The 15,267-nt window shown below is 37.0% G+C and overlaps 1 protein-coding gene across 2 annotated transcripts in view; it reads right to left on the reverse strand.

Annotated features, from left to right (window-relative positions):
* SGCD (sarcoglycan delta) overlaps positions 1-15,267 on the reverse strand; it is a 501,335-nt gene that overhangs the window by 79,311 nt on the left and 406,757 nt on the right. For both annotated transcript variants that reach the window (XM_044664475.1, XM_044664474.1), the window contains exon 6: positions 8,237-8,309. In XM_044664475.1, coding sequence (XP_044520410.1) covers positions 8,237-8,309 — 73 coding nt within the window. The remainder of the gene's footprint in view (positions 1-8,236; positions 8,310-15,267) is intronic.

Below are 15,267 nucleotides of genomic sequence, written 5' to 3' on the forward strand. Positions count from 1 at the left end.
ATTCAAGGAATAGCAAAGCCAGTACCATTGGGTCCTAAAGTACATGGACTTGGGATGTGAAGTTTAATCCTGAAAAGTTGAAGGAGAGGGCAGGTCATGAAGGGCTTTGAATGTCAAATAAAATTTAATTTATTAATATTTAACTGTTATCCTTCATAAAGAAATGTGTTGCTCATCTCCGGGGGAGGTGTGACTGAATTATTGGTAGCAGAACACACTCTTAAAACTGTTTTCCCCATAGAAGAAATGGATTTGTGCTGACTAATCCAGGCACTTCTACTAAGTCCCCATTGTGATATATGGCAAATATTTTTAAGATACCTAGATGAGGAAGAAGTAGCTCAAAGATGGATTATGTGAAAGACCTAGAGGGTTTTTAGTGGAAATTAACAGGCTAACAGATGACTAGCCCACCTTGAATTAGATTCCAGATGTGTTGACAAGAGTTTGAAGATTTCACTGGTCTCAATGGGGTCAAACAATAATTTTTTTCTATATCAAAGGACAATAGAGGCAAGCTCCACCTGAAGTTTAATCATACTCATGGCCACATCTTCTAAACAGACAAGGAAAGAAATGGAAATGCTGCTTCCCCCGATCCCCCACCCCCTTAGTTCTACGGGACAGAATTAGGATCCAGGGGCAAGTGGAAGAGAGAAATATTTCAACTTTGATGGAAAACTTTGTAAGTCAAGTCAATAAACATTTATTATATCCCTACTAAGTTCATCATGCCAAGATTAAGTCAAAAGTCCTCACTCTCAAGAAACTCATACTTTAACAAGGAATAAAAGATACATACACATATAAGCATACAACAAGGATAGGTTTGATGAGGACAAAGGAGAGATATGAATCAAATAATTTAAGAAAATTCAAGGAGTCATTTTCAGTTGGGAAAGCAGGGAAGACTTCACATAGGGAATGATGCCTGAGTTAGACTTTGAAGGAAGAGACGAACTGGGCTGTCTCCTGACAAAATGAATAGTCTTGGAAGGCATTGAGACAGCTGTCACTCGCAGTCTTTGAATGAAGGCTAGATGACCAGTTGCTGGGGATATTGTCAAGGGGACTAGACAGTTCCTGATGTCACTGCTAATCCTGACATTTTATGACTATGTGGTCTGGAATCTATGACCATGAAGTTGGGCAAAATTCACTAATCATCTGGGATCTAACCAATGATCTTGGAATCCCATTAGCATTAGGCTTTAACTAATCACAGACAATTACAGATCAAAAAAATTATGGTGACATTTGGCTTAGAGTTTGTTGAACTCACTTCTAATTCCATATCTATCTTGGCGGGAAAAGTGCCCTCACCATGTACCTCTAATCTCCCATTAGTCTTTGTTTTGAAAAGGTTATAATTGGAATAAAACAAGACTGTCTGGGAGCCAAGGTCCAAGAAGAATAGAATCAAGTAGGATTTTCTATATACATAAAAAAGCACCTTCATACCAAGTGATAAAGTTAGACTCAAAAACAATAGTTTCCCAGATTATAAATCAACATTCATTAGATATTTTTGTGCTTCGGATATTGAGGGAGTAGGGTGGAGAATTGTTTTGTTTTGTTTTGTTTTTGTATAACTCTCCCAGATTTCAACTAATGATATCTGAGAAGAGCGTTGAGAGTCAAATGTACTAAACTACCAATACCGAGAAACGTGTATATTCCTTGCTTCAGAAGCAGAAGACTGGAATGAATCTGAAGGATAATTTCATTTAATATCCTTGTCTTTTAGATGGGGAAATCTGAGATTCAGAGTAAAGAAATGGCTTGCCCCAAGGGCTAGTAAGTTGAAATATTGTGAGCCTGGACATCATGTGGCTCCATCACCATTCCTGAGATAACCAAACTTTTTCTTATTATAACAACATCAAACACTATTTCCTTAATTTTAGAGTCATATGTTTAGGACCAAAAGGGTCCTTAAAGTTTATTTATACATATGCTTCATTTTATAGATGTGGAAATAGAACCACACATAGCAAATGTTTTGCCCAGTCACACAGGTAACCAAGTGCAAGAAATGAAACTCAAATCCAGGTGCTTTCATTTGAAAACTGTGCTTTTTTTCATTTTACCTTGCTTCTTTAGCTCTGAAACATTGTTTGCTTCACTTCATTAGTTGAGTCCTTTAGTATCTAGGGCAGTATTTTGTTCCTAATAGGAGGTATTCAATACATATTCATGGAATTGTTTTAAAATATAATTGAAACTTGCTTTCAATTTTTTTCTTTTCTATTTGAAGCTCTATTTTATAAGAAAAAATTCTATCACTTCCTAATTTTGTCAGTGAAATTACTTCCCCTTCAGATGTGCATCTATTCCAATCTGCGAGTTGGAAATCACAAAACCAAACATGTTAGAATTTCATGTAAAGAAAGAGTAAAAAGGTCCTTAATGAGGAACTGGATTTTTTCCACTTATGAATATTGTGCATAATCATTAATGTATTGAATACTTTTGGGGTATTCAAAAGCTGGATTTCCCCCCCATCCGCCTTTCTGAGTCATTTCTTAGTTGGTTCTGGGAGAACTGAGGTTATTAAATAACTGGAGTGTTAATATAATTTTTTTTATTCTATGTAATTGAGAAAGTGGCTATAGACCAGTAATAGCTTGAGCCTTGTCTAATGGATATTTTGGCTCTAATTCTCATAGAAATTATCATGGACAGTGCAGATAAATCTTAAAGCCAAATCTTCAAAAGTCCAGCTTTATGTGCTTATGGTTACTTATTTTGGTTGTGGTTCAGTCATTCGGTTGTGTCTGATCTTTGTGACCCTGTGGACCATAACACACCAGATCCTTCCCACATAAGGGGCTCATCTTCTGATGTTTTAATACTGTCCAAGGGGTTTTCTTGGCAAAGATACTGGAGTGGCACCATTTCCCTCTCCAATGGATTAAGGCAAACAGAGGCTAAGTGACTTGCCCAGGATCATGTAGCCAGTAAGTATCTGAGGTCACATTTGAACTCTGGTCTTTCGGACACTAGGACCAGTGTTCTCTCCACTGTTCCACCTGGAGATTATGAATTAAATGGCCATTTGTTTGTTTTAGACCTCTGAGTTTTCAGATTCAGGAATATTCCAAATGAATATTATTTAGTATAGACCAGTAACTTTATAGCTAGGTGCTAGATTCACCCTTTAAGATCTTGCCTTTTATTAGCATTCATTTATTATTCAAGGTAAATGCTCATGTACATCCTAGTTAGTGAGGGAAAACAAGCCCAGTCTCCTTCTTCATTAATTTGGAATAACATGTCATCATTAGTTTAGAATAATTCCACATATGGGGAATGTTAATAAACATCTCATCGGGAGAATGATGGGTGTAGCTTTTGCATACTAAGCTACTCACTTATCTGGGGAGATGCAGCAGTTTTTATTTTTAAACTCAACTCTGAATTTATTTGTAAACATCTTAAGGAAGATTACTGATACAGTAAATCTGAAATGAAGAGCAATGAACCCAAGCTATCACAGATCAGAACAGTACCAATTCTTTTAACTTACAACCTAGGAAGGCAGTAAACATGGCTACTCCAAGATGAAATGCCAGAGGCCTTAAACTCGCTCAAATAATGACTCTCATTAAAATAAAATAAATTTTAAAAACCCACACATGCCAGCAAACAAGATTGAGTTTTGATGAAACAAGGAAACAAAAGTCATGCCTAAATGTGTTTAGCCAAGAGGGAAGTTCTCAGGAGGAAAGAGGGCAAGCTAATGTCTTCTCTGCTGTGATAGTTATTTGGCCAAGTGAAGGACTTTCAGTTATTGGAAAAGGGAGGATGGGGAAGGTAGTGGTGTGAGGAGAAGAGCTTATCTGTGAACTAAGGCCATATGTGATCCTTTAAGCTGACAGCCTTTTCCATAATACCAAGTACGATCTATTGGCCAAAACCATCCAGGGGCTGAAATGGTAAATCTCTCCCCTCTCCTCCCAAACTTAGAGACGATGGTTCTGACCTTGTGGATGCTGTGCTTGCTAGATTTCGCATTTTACCACACAGTATTTCTGTTGCATATATTTTTCCACACATATTTTCATCATAGGATAGTGAGCAGGACTCAGAGTCAGGAAGACCAGGGTTCAAATCCTGCCTTAGATGCTTATTACCTGTATGACCCTGGGCCAGTGACTAGATCCCTCTCACTTTCTTCATCTATAAAATGAGGAAAATAATAGTACCTATCTCACAGGGTTGTTGGGGGAATCAAATGAGATAATGTGCAAACTGCTTTGTAAATCTTAAAGAACTATCTAAATGCCATTTAGATATTTTGTTATTTAGATATTTGTTATTATTAGATATTTGTTATTATTATTAGATATTTATTATTATTAGATATTTATTATTATTATTATTATTATTATTATTATTATTATTATTATTATTATTAGACAGCATGGTATAGTGGGTAGAGAACTGGAAGGAAGGAAACAAGTATTTTTAAGGATCCACTCTCTTGTATGTATCAGGTAGTTTGTTAAGAGCTTTACAAATATTATCTCATCTGAGCCTCACAAAAATCCTGTGAGGTAGATACTATTATCATCCTCATTTTACAATTGAAGAAACTTTGGCAGACAGGTTAAGTGACTTGCTTAGGGTCACAGCTAATAAGATTCTGAAGCTGGATTTGAATTCAGATTATCCTGACTCCATGGCCATTGCTCTCTCAACTGTGCCACCTCATTACTTGAAAATAAAAATCTGGATTTATCATACACTGATATATTGACTCTGTGACTTGGGACAAGTATTGGTGGTGGAAGTTTCCTAATAGAGTCTAGTTTCCTACTGTACTGGACTCACAGGTCTTGAAAATGTTTAAAAAAGAATCCACAAAAAAACCTTGAAAGATGGTGGATGGTTTTGGTTGTTGTTTTAAACAAAAACTAAAATACAGCCAGTACATAGTCATGCAATGTTACAACTGGAAACGACTGCAGAGAGCACCATAGTCCAAAACTCTCATTTTTAGATAAAGAAACAAGCTCAGAGAATGGAAGGGATTTTCCCAAGGTCCCCAACTAGTTGATGGGTATGATCCGGACTAGACTATTGGTCTCCTCATTCATCTTCTATTGCTCTTAATGTTATACCAGTCTGTTTCCCTGAGCAAGCGTTCTCTGAATATCTAACATCTTGGCTGCTCAGGCAAATTCAGGGCTCACATTCAGATTGTTCATACACCATCCCAATCAAATGAATTTCAATTCTATGATGCCACAAACTGAGGTTGTTATTCTGCCAGTTCATTTCAACTTCACTCAATATGCAAGGTTAAAGCCAATCAATAGTGCAATAGAATTGAGACAGTATTAATATACTACATATGGATACATTCACGGGGGTCAGATTTTGTTAGTTAATCTGCAAGACTTGGAAAAAAGATCCCAGTGAAAATAACATTACAATTTCTATTTTTTAAAGGTGGATTGCAATTCAGAGCTTCCTTCAGAGATAACTTCAAAGCAAGGAACTTGGAACTTGAAAAAAGAAGCAGCAATATGATGCGTGAGAAAGAACGCGGGATTTGGCATCATAAGACCCTGGTTCAAATCACAGTTCTAACAGTAGGGGCATGGCCATAGGCAATTCATTTTCTTGGCTTCAATGTTCTCATCTATAAAATGAGGGAGTAGAATAGATGACCTTGAAAGTCCAGCTCTAAATCTATAATTGAAATAAGTCATAGTGAGCTGGCTTGGGGCAGCTGGCAGTGGATAGAGTGTCAGGCCTGATATTAGGAAGACTCATTTTCTTAAATCTAAATCTAGCTTCAGACACTTATTATATATGATCCTGGTCAAGTTTGCCTCAGTTTCCTCATACGTAAAATGAGCTGGAGAAGGAAATGGCAAACGATTCCAGTATCTTTGCCAAGAAAACTCCAAATGAAGAGTCAGACACAACTGAAAATAACTGCACAACTACAAAAGTAACTAGCTCTAGCTCTAGATCAGTGATCTTACAAAGGGATTCAAATGCCATATAGATATAAACATTTTCAAGCCTAGTTGTGGAAAGGCTACTTACTAGGCATGACCAAGATAAGTAGGCATTTAGTATTATACTGAGAGACAGTGTCACTCACTCAGGACTGAAGACCTGCCTTCCATTCCTTCCTCAGACTCTCATTAGCTATGTGACCATAGGAAAATCCTGTGAGTCCTGGCCCATGAAAAATCCAGTTCTGAACAACCAAAAGTTGTTTCAGTAATCTTCAGGATATTCTACTTGCAAAAGCGAGGAAGCAAATGTATTTTCTAGGATTTGCAAATACAAATATATATTTATAATATTAAATATAAAATATATGAAAAATATCTATTTAGTAATTGTTATCCAGAACCCTTCCTTTCTCCCTTTATTCCTTGAATCTTCTAATCTCCTTTTCTTAGAGAGTATCTTTCTTTAAAGAGCCACAGATTTTAGTGAAAAATATCCTATTCAAATATAAGGAAGACTGAATTAAAGAACGAAGATCAGGTTATCCTTTGCTTCTGGTTCCAAGAACCCTATTTCATTGGCATGCGTTATCATGACATTAACTCGGAGTCCTTATTAGAGCCTTTCTGACCACAGTTTTTGTCTAAGATCCTTCTTCTAGCACTTTTTCTTGGGAAAGGTAAAGGAGATCTGGCCATATCCCTTTACCATGATTACAATGATGACATTAAAAACTAATACAGGGCAGCTGGGTAGCTCAGTGGAGTGAGAGTCAGGCCTAGAGACAGGAGGTCCTAGGTTCAAACCTGGCCTCAGCCACTTCCCAGCTGTGTGACCCTGGGCAAGTCACTTGACCCCCATTGCCCACCCTTACCAATCTTCCACCTATGAGACAATACACCGAAGTACAAGAGTTTAAAAAAAAAAAAACTAATACAGCTTTCTTTATATTGTACTGTGTAATTCAAATAAGAAAGCTCCCCGTGCCAGAGACCTTCTTAATAAAGAACTCTCATTGCGTACCGATTATGTTCCTGCTTTAATCCAATATATTTACATTCCTGGCCCGTAAATCTTTACGAACACTAGGATTTTTCGCAGTTGCAATTTTTGCAATTCACACCAAGCACTGAAAACACCTTTCTGCTTTGGGAAACACAGCACAAAGAAAACCTTAATTTGCTGGGAATTATCATATTATTATTTTCCAACATGACCACTGCCACATTAGTGGGCATGCTACATTTAAATTGCTCCTTGGAAGGTTAGGTCTGCCTTGTACAGTACAAATAGATTTGTGTGCGGCTGCCTTCCACTAATGAAATCATATTATAGGCGCACCTCATCTGATATGTATGATACTTAAGGTGGTTTCTGATTAGCTTTGGTTAAAATTACCTCTTCAGAGATGAGGAGATCCAATTTTCCCTGAATGGGGCATGGGCATCTCTTGAGTGAACACTGCAGTGAGGCTGCTTCCATTATATTAGTTTTATTTGTACCCTTCTGAAAAATATTCTTTCTGTAGTTCTCTCCTTTACATACTGGGGTTCCTCTGTTTATTTTGGAACAAAGAAGTCTGATAGTTCCACTATAAGAAGCAGAGTGCCCCAGGGAAAATAGACAATTTGACAATATCTCTTATGTCTTGCTAAATTCACTTAGCTGGGCATAGAATGGTTCATTTCTCTACAAAAGGTAATTCAACCACTATTTTGACCATTGTCATTCCCATAATCTTGAAGCTATCTCCATCATCAGCAGGTAAGCTATTTCCTAATTAAAGTTTTCTGACATATCTCATTCCTCAGCCAGGTCTGCTAAGAATGTCAGAAATCTAAGAAGATTTTGGACCTGGGTTCAAATTTTTGCTATGCCACTAACCTTTGGACAAGTCACTCAACCTTGGCTGGTTTGTTTCTTTATCTGGAAAATGAGATGACTGGATTAGTTGACCTCTAAGGTCTCATCTGGCTCTAAATTTATGATTCTATTATCCTCTGTTCTTTTGCTTGGACTTATATCCCCTGGGCTCTTGATTATCAAGATATTATTCCTATTTACCATTTCCTATTTGTTCCTCCTGTCCTGTTCTATGACATTTCCTCTACGACATTTCAATTCTCTCTATGATATTTTCACTCAAAAGAAAACTCAGCTGGAAACTGAGGTCTCAGGAGGAAAAACATGCCACTTAGCAGACTGGTTGCAATGATACGTCGACTATGCACATAAATACAAAGTGGATCCCAAAGATTACCTTAGTTCTTTGAAGGGTTCTGCTCTCACATTAGGTGTTTCTATAGATTTAGGGAACACTGTGCCTTCTGCTCCTGGAATAACAAGACAGAAAACAAAACACTGTTAGCAACAGGGCTGGCACAATTCATTTGACTCCCTTTGCCACAAAACATGATAAATGTCTGGAGGATGTTTAGAGCACAATAATTAAATTGCACTTTGAAGATCCATGCTTTTGTCCATTTGCTTGCTCTCTTCATTGATGCAAACTGTGACCCTCTAAACCTTACTGGATACTTTTGTGACTAGCATACTATGACTTAAAGGAGCTATCTCCTGGGTTCGACTACTGGTGATGAGCCTTTTCCTCCTTAACCGAGTGAATCCTTGGAGAACAATAGACTTTCCAGTTTGGCAGGAGCAGCCAGATTTTAGTACTGTACCCTGATAGTCTTCAAGAGCTCAAGGTGGCCACCACATCATGATGAGGCATCAGAAAATCATTGTAGAAGAAGAACCAAGTCATAGGTATATGTAGATAGCTATACTGACCAGAGTTCAGAATAGTTAAACTTCGCTTATCGCTCCCTCCTTCTCAGATTAGTGAGATAGTGTTGAAAGAATCTTGATTTGGAGAATCAGAAGACCTTGGTTCTAGTCTCACATAGTTAGCTCCTAAATAGGGACATGACTTTGCATAGCTCGTTTCCTCCTAAGCTGACTTTGAAAAAAGTTTTCTTCTTTTTGTGATAGATTTGTTTTTATTTATTCTTTTATTTATCTGCTTCTCTAATTGCCTTTTTTTCCCTGCTAGTATCATCGAAATTTGCGCAGAGAAAGAACAAATCACATCTTGGTTTAGAAATCATATTTGGAAATGGTAGAGTCTGGCTCTGGCGACTCATAAACAGCTGATAAGATTGTGGTCTAGAAATGTTTTGGGAACTGAGCAGTTGGAATCCTGTTCGTATACTTGAAGTCACAAATCAGATAAGGACAAAGCAGTTAACTAGTAGTGATAGATAAAAGGGATGGGAGGTAAATAAAAGATTGGCATGATTATAGCACAAATGGAGTTTTCCAGCATGATCTCAGGTAAAGAACTGCTCCCAGGCACATTAATTGACGTATTTTTTTTCTCTTTTTCTGATTTCCATAACTATTTTGAAATTTTCCTATCTGTGTAATGGACTTTAAATACAAATAATTATAAGCTGACATTACAGTTTATTTTGAAATAAACATATTCATCCTTCTATCTCTTCTATGTGCAAATGCAATGCATCAATTGCTACAGTTTGGTCCTTTGAGATTTTTTAAAATTCTGGTCCCTCTAGTGTTAAGCAAAGTTTGACTTACTAGCCTCAGAAAGAGGTTGCCCCGCCTCCCCCTTTAAAATTCATAAAGAATCACTTAAAGTTCAAAGCTTTTTACTTTGGGTATTAACATCAATCCCTTGACCTGATCTTGATATTTTGCTCTTGACTTTACCATCAGCTTTTATCTTTACAAGTTGTCAGCAGCAGCTCCACCTCACTGTCCACAAAGGTTGTTATTATCTGATTTGTCCACTCTGAACTGTTTCCAAATCATTTAAGTCTCAGTTTATCACCATCAATTGCACAGGATGTTTGCTTTTCAATTAAACTTAGTCAAGATAGTACCCTTAACTTCTCTAAATAATAATGTGTTACTGCCGAGCTGATGAATTCTGCTATATTTATCATACATAAAAATGTCTAAATTTCCAAGGCTTCTTTTTAGCATCATAATGGGTTGATTGCCCCCACTAACTCCCATAGTTCCTAACCCAGGTTTATAGACAAAAACAGATGCTTATAGGAAAATGAACTGGTTTCATATTTTTTTGGTGGGTCACATTGGCTCAGTTTTAGCATTGGGAAAGAACATATAAATAAAGGAAGTTTTGCCTGATTTTAAAACAACAACAACAACTGAAGCATCCTAAGGAAAAAAATTGCTATTGGTCTTTCCTGCCTTATTCTAGGAACTTCTTAGATACTTTAATACTTGGTAACCACTCCCTAGATATGATTAAAGGAATACTTTATAAACCTTAGAAGAGAAGGGGCAGTTCTAATTCTTTACCTCCTTGATTTCCAATGCCTGCTCCCCATGCCCAAAAAAGTTCAAATGCCACTTATCCATGAAATCTTCTCTGATAGATGTTAGCTTGATATGTTTCCTTTTGCTCCCATTTCCAGAACTCTCAAGAATTTATTCATATTATTCACTTATATATATACATATATATACATATATATGTATGACTATTTTGTAACTTTGGACTGTTGGTATAAAGCACATGGACTCTGAAGTCAGAAATTCTAGATTTGAATTCTGTCTCTGAACCTTTGTACTTGTGTGACCTTGAGCAAAGTCATTCACCTTTTTTGGACCTCTTTTATAAAATAAGGCAGTTGATCTCAATGGCTTCTGAGATCTCATCTTCCTCTACATATATGATCCCTATGCTGTTCTCATGCCTTTTGCATGTTTAGCTGCTTGAGGGCAGAGGTAGTATCTTTTTTCTTCTTTGTATTCTTATAACAGCAAACAGTTGTCTTCCACATAGGTTGGGTAGAGAGGCAGTATTTAAAAAAATAATTTCTTAAAAATTACAAACATATCTCTGAAATTAGGGGCCAAAAATCAACATATATTCTTTCACATAAAAAGTCATTTCATATTATTTGCCCTGATTCTCCTCTTCCAGCATAGTGAGGGAATCTACCTCCATTGGTCCAACCCCACAGGCCACATTCTTTCTCAGGTTTGGTTCCTTTGCTCAAGCACAGAATAAACAATTCTCCTGTATCTGGTCTCCTGTGGCTACAGGTCGCATCATTTTTCAAGGTCGCTTAAAAATATATAGAAAGAAAAATAACATGTAATGGTGATGTTGGTAATGATAATAACACCTTCTAGCTGTGTAGCATTTTTACTTTTTTTCTGAGTGCTTTTAAACCTATCATCTCTTTATTCTGACAATAGCTCTGTCAGTCACATAGGGCAGTGGCAATTATATCCCTTTGACCCGGGAAGAAACTGAGGTAGTACCAAATACATAGAAAAGGACTTAGAAGAATGACTAATAGTATATAATATGGGTCTGTCCAGCCCCATGTCTCCCCTTCACCACAAGGAGGAATGGGGAAAGCTAAATATTATGCATTTTATATATTGATGTTTGCTTATCCCCTTTCCTCTTGTCCTCCCTCCCCCCCAGGAATGGGAGTTTGAGAATCCAGGCTTACAATCTTGGGTTTATGGGCCTGAAGTGCAGTGATCCAAAAAAAGTATTTGGAATTTTCTGACTGCTATTCTTATTTCATTTCTTAGCTTGAGTTCTTGTTTGTAAAGGGTGCCATTGCTGCCCTTTGCTACAAGCCCACACCATTCTTTTCCTCCCTCTCCAGACACCTACTAGACTTAATGGCATTAACCCATACTAATGTTATTAATTTTCAGAATGACTTTGGAAGCTCTTAGAGGGAAGAAACTCTCCTGCCACAGTGCCTAGATCATGATTTCTCTTTTAAAAAACCTTTACTTTCTGTCTTGGAATCAGTACTATGTATTAGTTCCAAGGCAGAAGAGTGGTAAGGGCTAGAAAAAGGAGATTAAGTGATTTGCCTGGTATCACACAGTGGTCCATAGATTATTATTACTTTTTTAAACCTTTACTTTCTGTTTTAGCATCAATATTGTGTATTGATTCCAAGACAGAAGAGCAGTGAGGGCTAGGCAATGGGGGTTAAGTGACTTTTTCAGGGTCATACAGCTAGGAAGTATCTGAGAACAGATTTGAACCCAGAATTTTCCATCTCTAAGCCTGGTTCTCAATCTACTGAGCCACCTAACTGCGTCCTAGATCATGAGTTCTTAATCTTCTTTTGTAACATGAACTCTTTTGGTGATCTAGTGAAGCTTGTGGATCCCTTCTCAGAACAGTATATACATACACATAAATAATTTAATGAAGGAAATGCAAGTTGGAGATGAGTGAAAATAAGGATTTTTTTCACCTTATAATATATATGTATATATATATATGTATATATACATATATATACACACGTATACCTGACCTGAACCATACCCTGCTTGAGTTAGCTTTCCATAAATAAAACTATCCCTAATGGAGGCTATTTATTTACAACCTGTGAGACCTTGGGCAAGTCGCTCAATTATGGCTACTATTTATATATTTAAGGTTTGTGAAGCATTTCAGATGTGTTATTTTATTGGATCTTCACAACAGCCTTATGAGATAGATGCTATTACTATTTCTATTTTATAGATGAGAACTGAGATTGAAGGGTTAAATAATTTGAGCCAAATCATACAAATGGTATTATCAATAGGATCGTTTATTATTCTACCTTGCTACTTCTAACTTAGCTTCTCTGATCCCAAGTTGTCCGATGGTATAATGAAGAGTTTGGCTAGATGGTCTCTAGAGGTCTCTTCTGACACTAAACCTGTTATCCTGTGACTTTGGGACAGGGCTGGCAGGATCAATAAGAAGAGGCCTCTTGGGAAGAGGATTAACTCAGAAGTATAAACTCATTGGGCATGTCAAATGACACAGTGAGAATAAATCCTTCCTATGTGGGACAAGAATTTCCACTGAAAGGGCCATCCCCTGAAATGCCAGCTATTAAACACAGATGAGAGCCCCTTATGTTATCCTTCTATTAGAAGGACCTTTTCCACCTGTCTATCCTGTTGAAAGAGGGGAATCAAGTTTAATATGTGAAATGACTTTTTATAGAAAAGAATACATGTTGAGTTGATTTTCAGCCCAATGATTTCAGAGATTTGCTTATAATTTTTAAGAAATGAATTTTTTAAAATACTGCTTTATTGGCCCACTAACAAAACATATCAGAAAGAGGTTTATGGCACAAGATCTTCACTAGTTAATATAAATACACCAGGCATACAAGAGTATCAAAGGAGAAGAATCCTCCTAGAACTTTTGCTCCTCAAATGTAGAGCCTGAAGAGTAATAGGAAGGCTCATCAGACCATCACATCCAACAGAATGAAAAAAGAAAAAAGAAGTTTGGAGGAGGTTTAGATGGTTCTTGATCTAGAGATGGAAAGGATCTCATGCCATCTAGTCCAACCACCTAACATTAGAAATGGAAATTTGAGTTTTAAGGAAGTGAAATGATTTGTTTGAGATCACATTGGAATTCAGTGACTGATATAGGTTTTGAATCTAGTTTCTGTGATTTCAGAACCAGGGCTCTTTGCATTATACCACTGACATACTGGCAGGACAACAAGGTGGCGATGTCTAGTAGGCAACTAAAATTCAAGAGAAAGAGTAGGACTCTGTATCTAAATCTCTGAGTTATCTATAATGATATGTAAACTCATGGGAACTGAAGAAAGGACCAACAGCAAGAGTATAAAGAAGTAGAAGGTCCCAAGGTTCTACTGTGAACCATAGACAAAGAGAATCAGTGGTGACATCAGGGAGGAAAGGCCATTTTCCTCGGGACTATGGGAAGAGGATTAATTCGGAAGCATAAATTCATAAGGCATATCAAATGACATGGTGAAGACAAGAGAAGAGTGATAATCTAGGTTGGAAAACTGAAAAGAAGTAGTCAGAGATGTAGAGAGAATCAAGAGAAAACTATATGACAAAAGCCAAGGGAAGAGAGAATATTAAGGAAGAGGAAGTGCTTGAGAATATGAAAAGTTGAAGAGAGGGTTAGAAGGAGGACAGAAAAAAGATTGATGACATTCTTGGAAAGTGCTTTTGGTAAAGAGATCAATATGGAAATCAGATTCAAGTTGTTGAGAAGCAAATAAGTTTTGAGGAAATGGGAGCTTTTGTAAGAGCTTTATAGTGTCGATTCTTTTTATGATTTGGGCAATGAATGAAAGATATAGGATGATTGTTTGAGAAGATGACAGGTTACATGAAGGCTTTTTAAGGATGGGAGAGGGCTGATTATGTTTTTAGGCAGTGGGAGAGGAGCCAAAAGAAAGAGAGGGAGACAAGATGGCTGGAAGAGATGGGAAATAATTCATAGACTAAACTGAAGAAAATGGGAAAGGATGGGATCAAGAGCACAAGTGAGGCTTTTTTGGTGAGGAGAAGGTGCTTGAAATAAGGTAGATAGAACTGACAATCCCAATGTTCTCAATATAGAAGGCTCCAGATAGATGGGTAAGAACTTGGAAAGAAAGTAAAATGTTGAGTCAAATGTTGAACTCTTCAGAAAGAAAGAATAATCTGGAGTTTCGTACTTCAGATGACTGCAAAAAAAGCATCTAGATTTTTATAAGATGCTTTTCTTAGTCCCCCCAAATGTCTCTCTGAGGAGTACTTCCCATTTACCTTATTCATTTCTTATCTGTACATAGTTACTTGCATGTTGTTTCCTCAGTTTCCTTTTTAAGGGAAAGATCTGTTTTTGCCTTCTTTGTAGCCTTACTATTTAGCACATAAATTATGCCTGACATCAGGAAGACCCAAGTTCAAATCCAGCTTCAGACACTAACTATGTAACCCTGGGCAAGTCACTTAACCTCTGCCTCAGTTTCCTCACCTATAAAAAGGGGATAATAATACAACCCACTTTCTAGTGATGCTGTGAGGATGAAAAATAATATTTTAAAGCGTCTTACAAACTTTCAAAGATAATATATGAATGCTAGCTATTTATTATTATTATTTAGTAAGTGTTTAATAAATGTGTGTTGACTTTACAGGGATAAATTGGACATGAAAGGATCAGAAACTGCAGAATGATGAAAGCAGAGTTTGGGTTAAGAGGTGAGAGTAGGAATATGATGATTCCTCCTTCTGGCACATTGTAGCATTAGACATGAGAGGAGGGGCAACTAGAGCTGCCCAGAATGGGACATCATTCAGAGATAAGATTTCCTGAATTAAAAATCATGGAAAGTGCCTGATATGAATCTAGAGTCAACTTGAGTTTGCCAACAATAGGGTTAGGGTTACAGGTGGTGTAATAAAAGAGGGGGTCAAGGAGAAAAGGAA

This window comes from Gracilinanus agilis, chromosome 2 (genome assembly GCF_016433145.1).
Source record: "Gracilinanus agilis isolate LMUSP501 chromosome 2, AgileGrace, whole genome shotgun sequence".
NCBI classification, from domain to species: Eukaryota; Metazoa; Chordata; class Mammalia; order Didelphimorphia; family Didelphidae; genus Gracilinanus; species Gracilinanus agilis.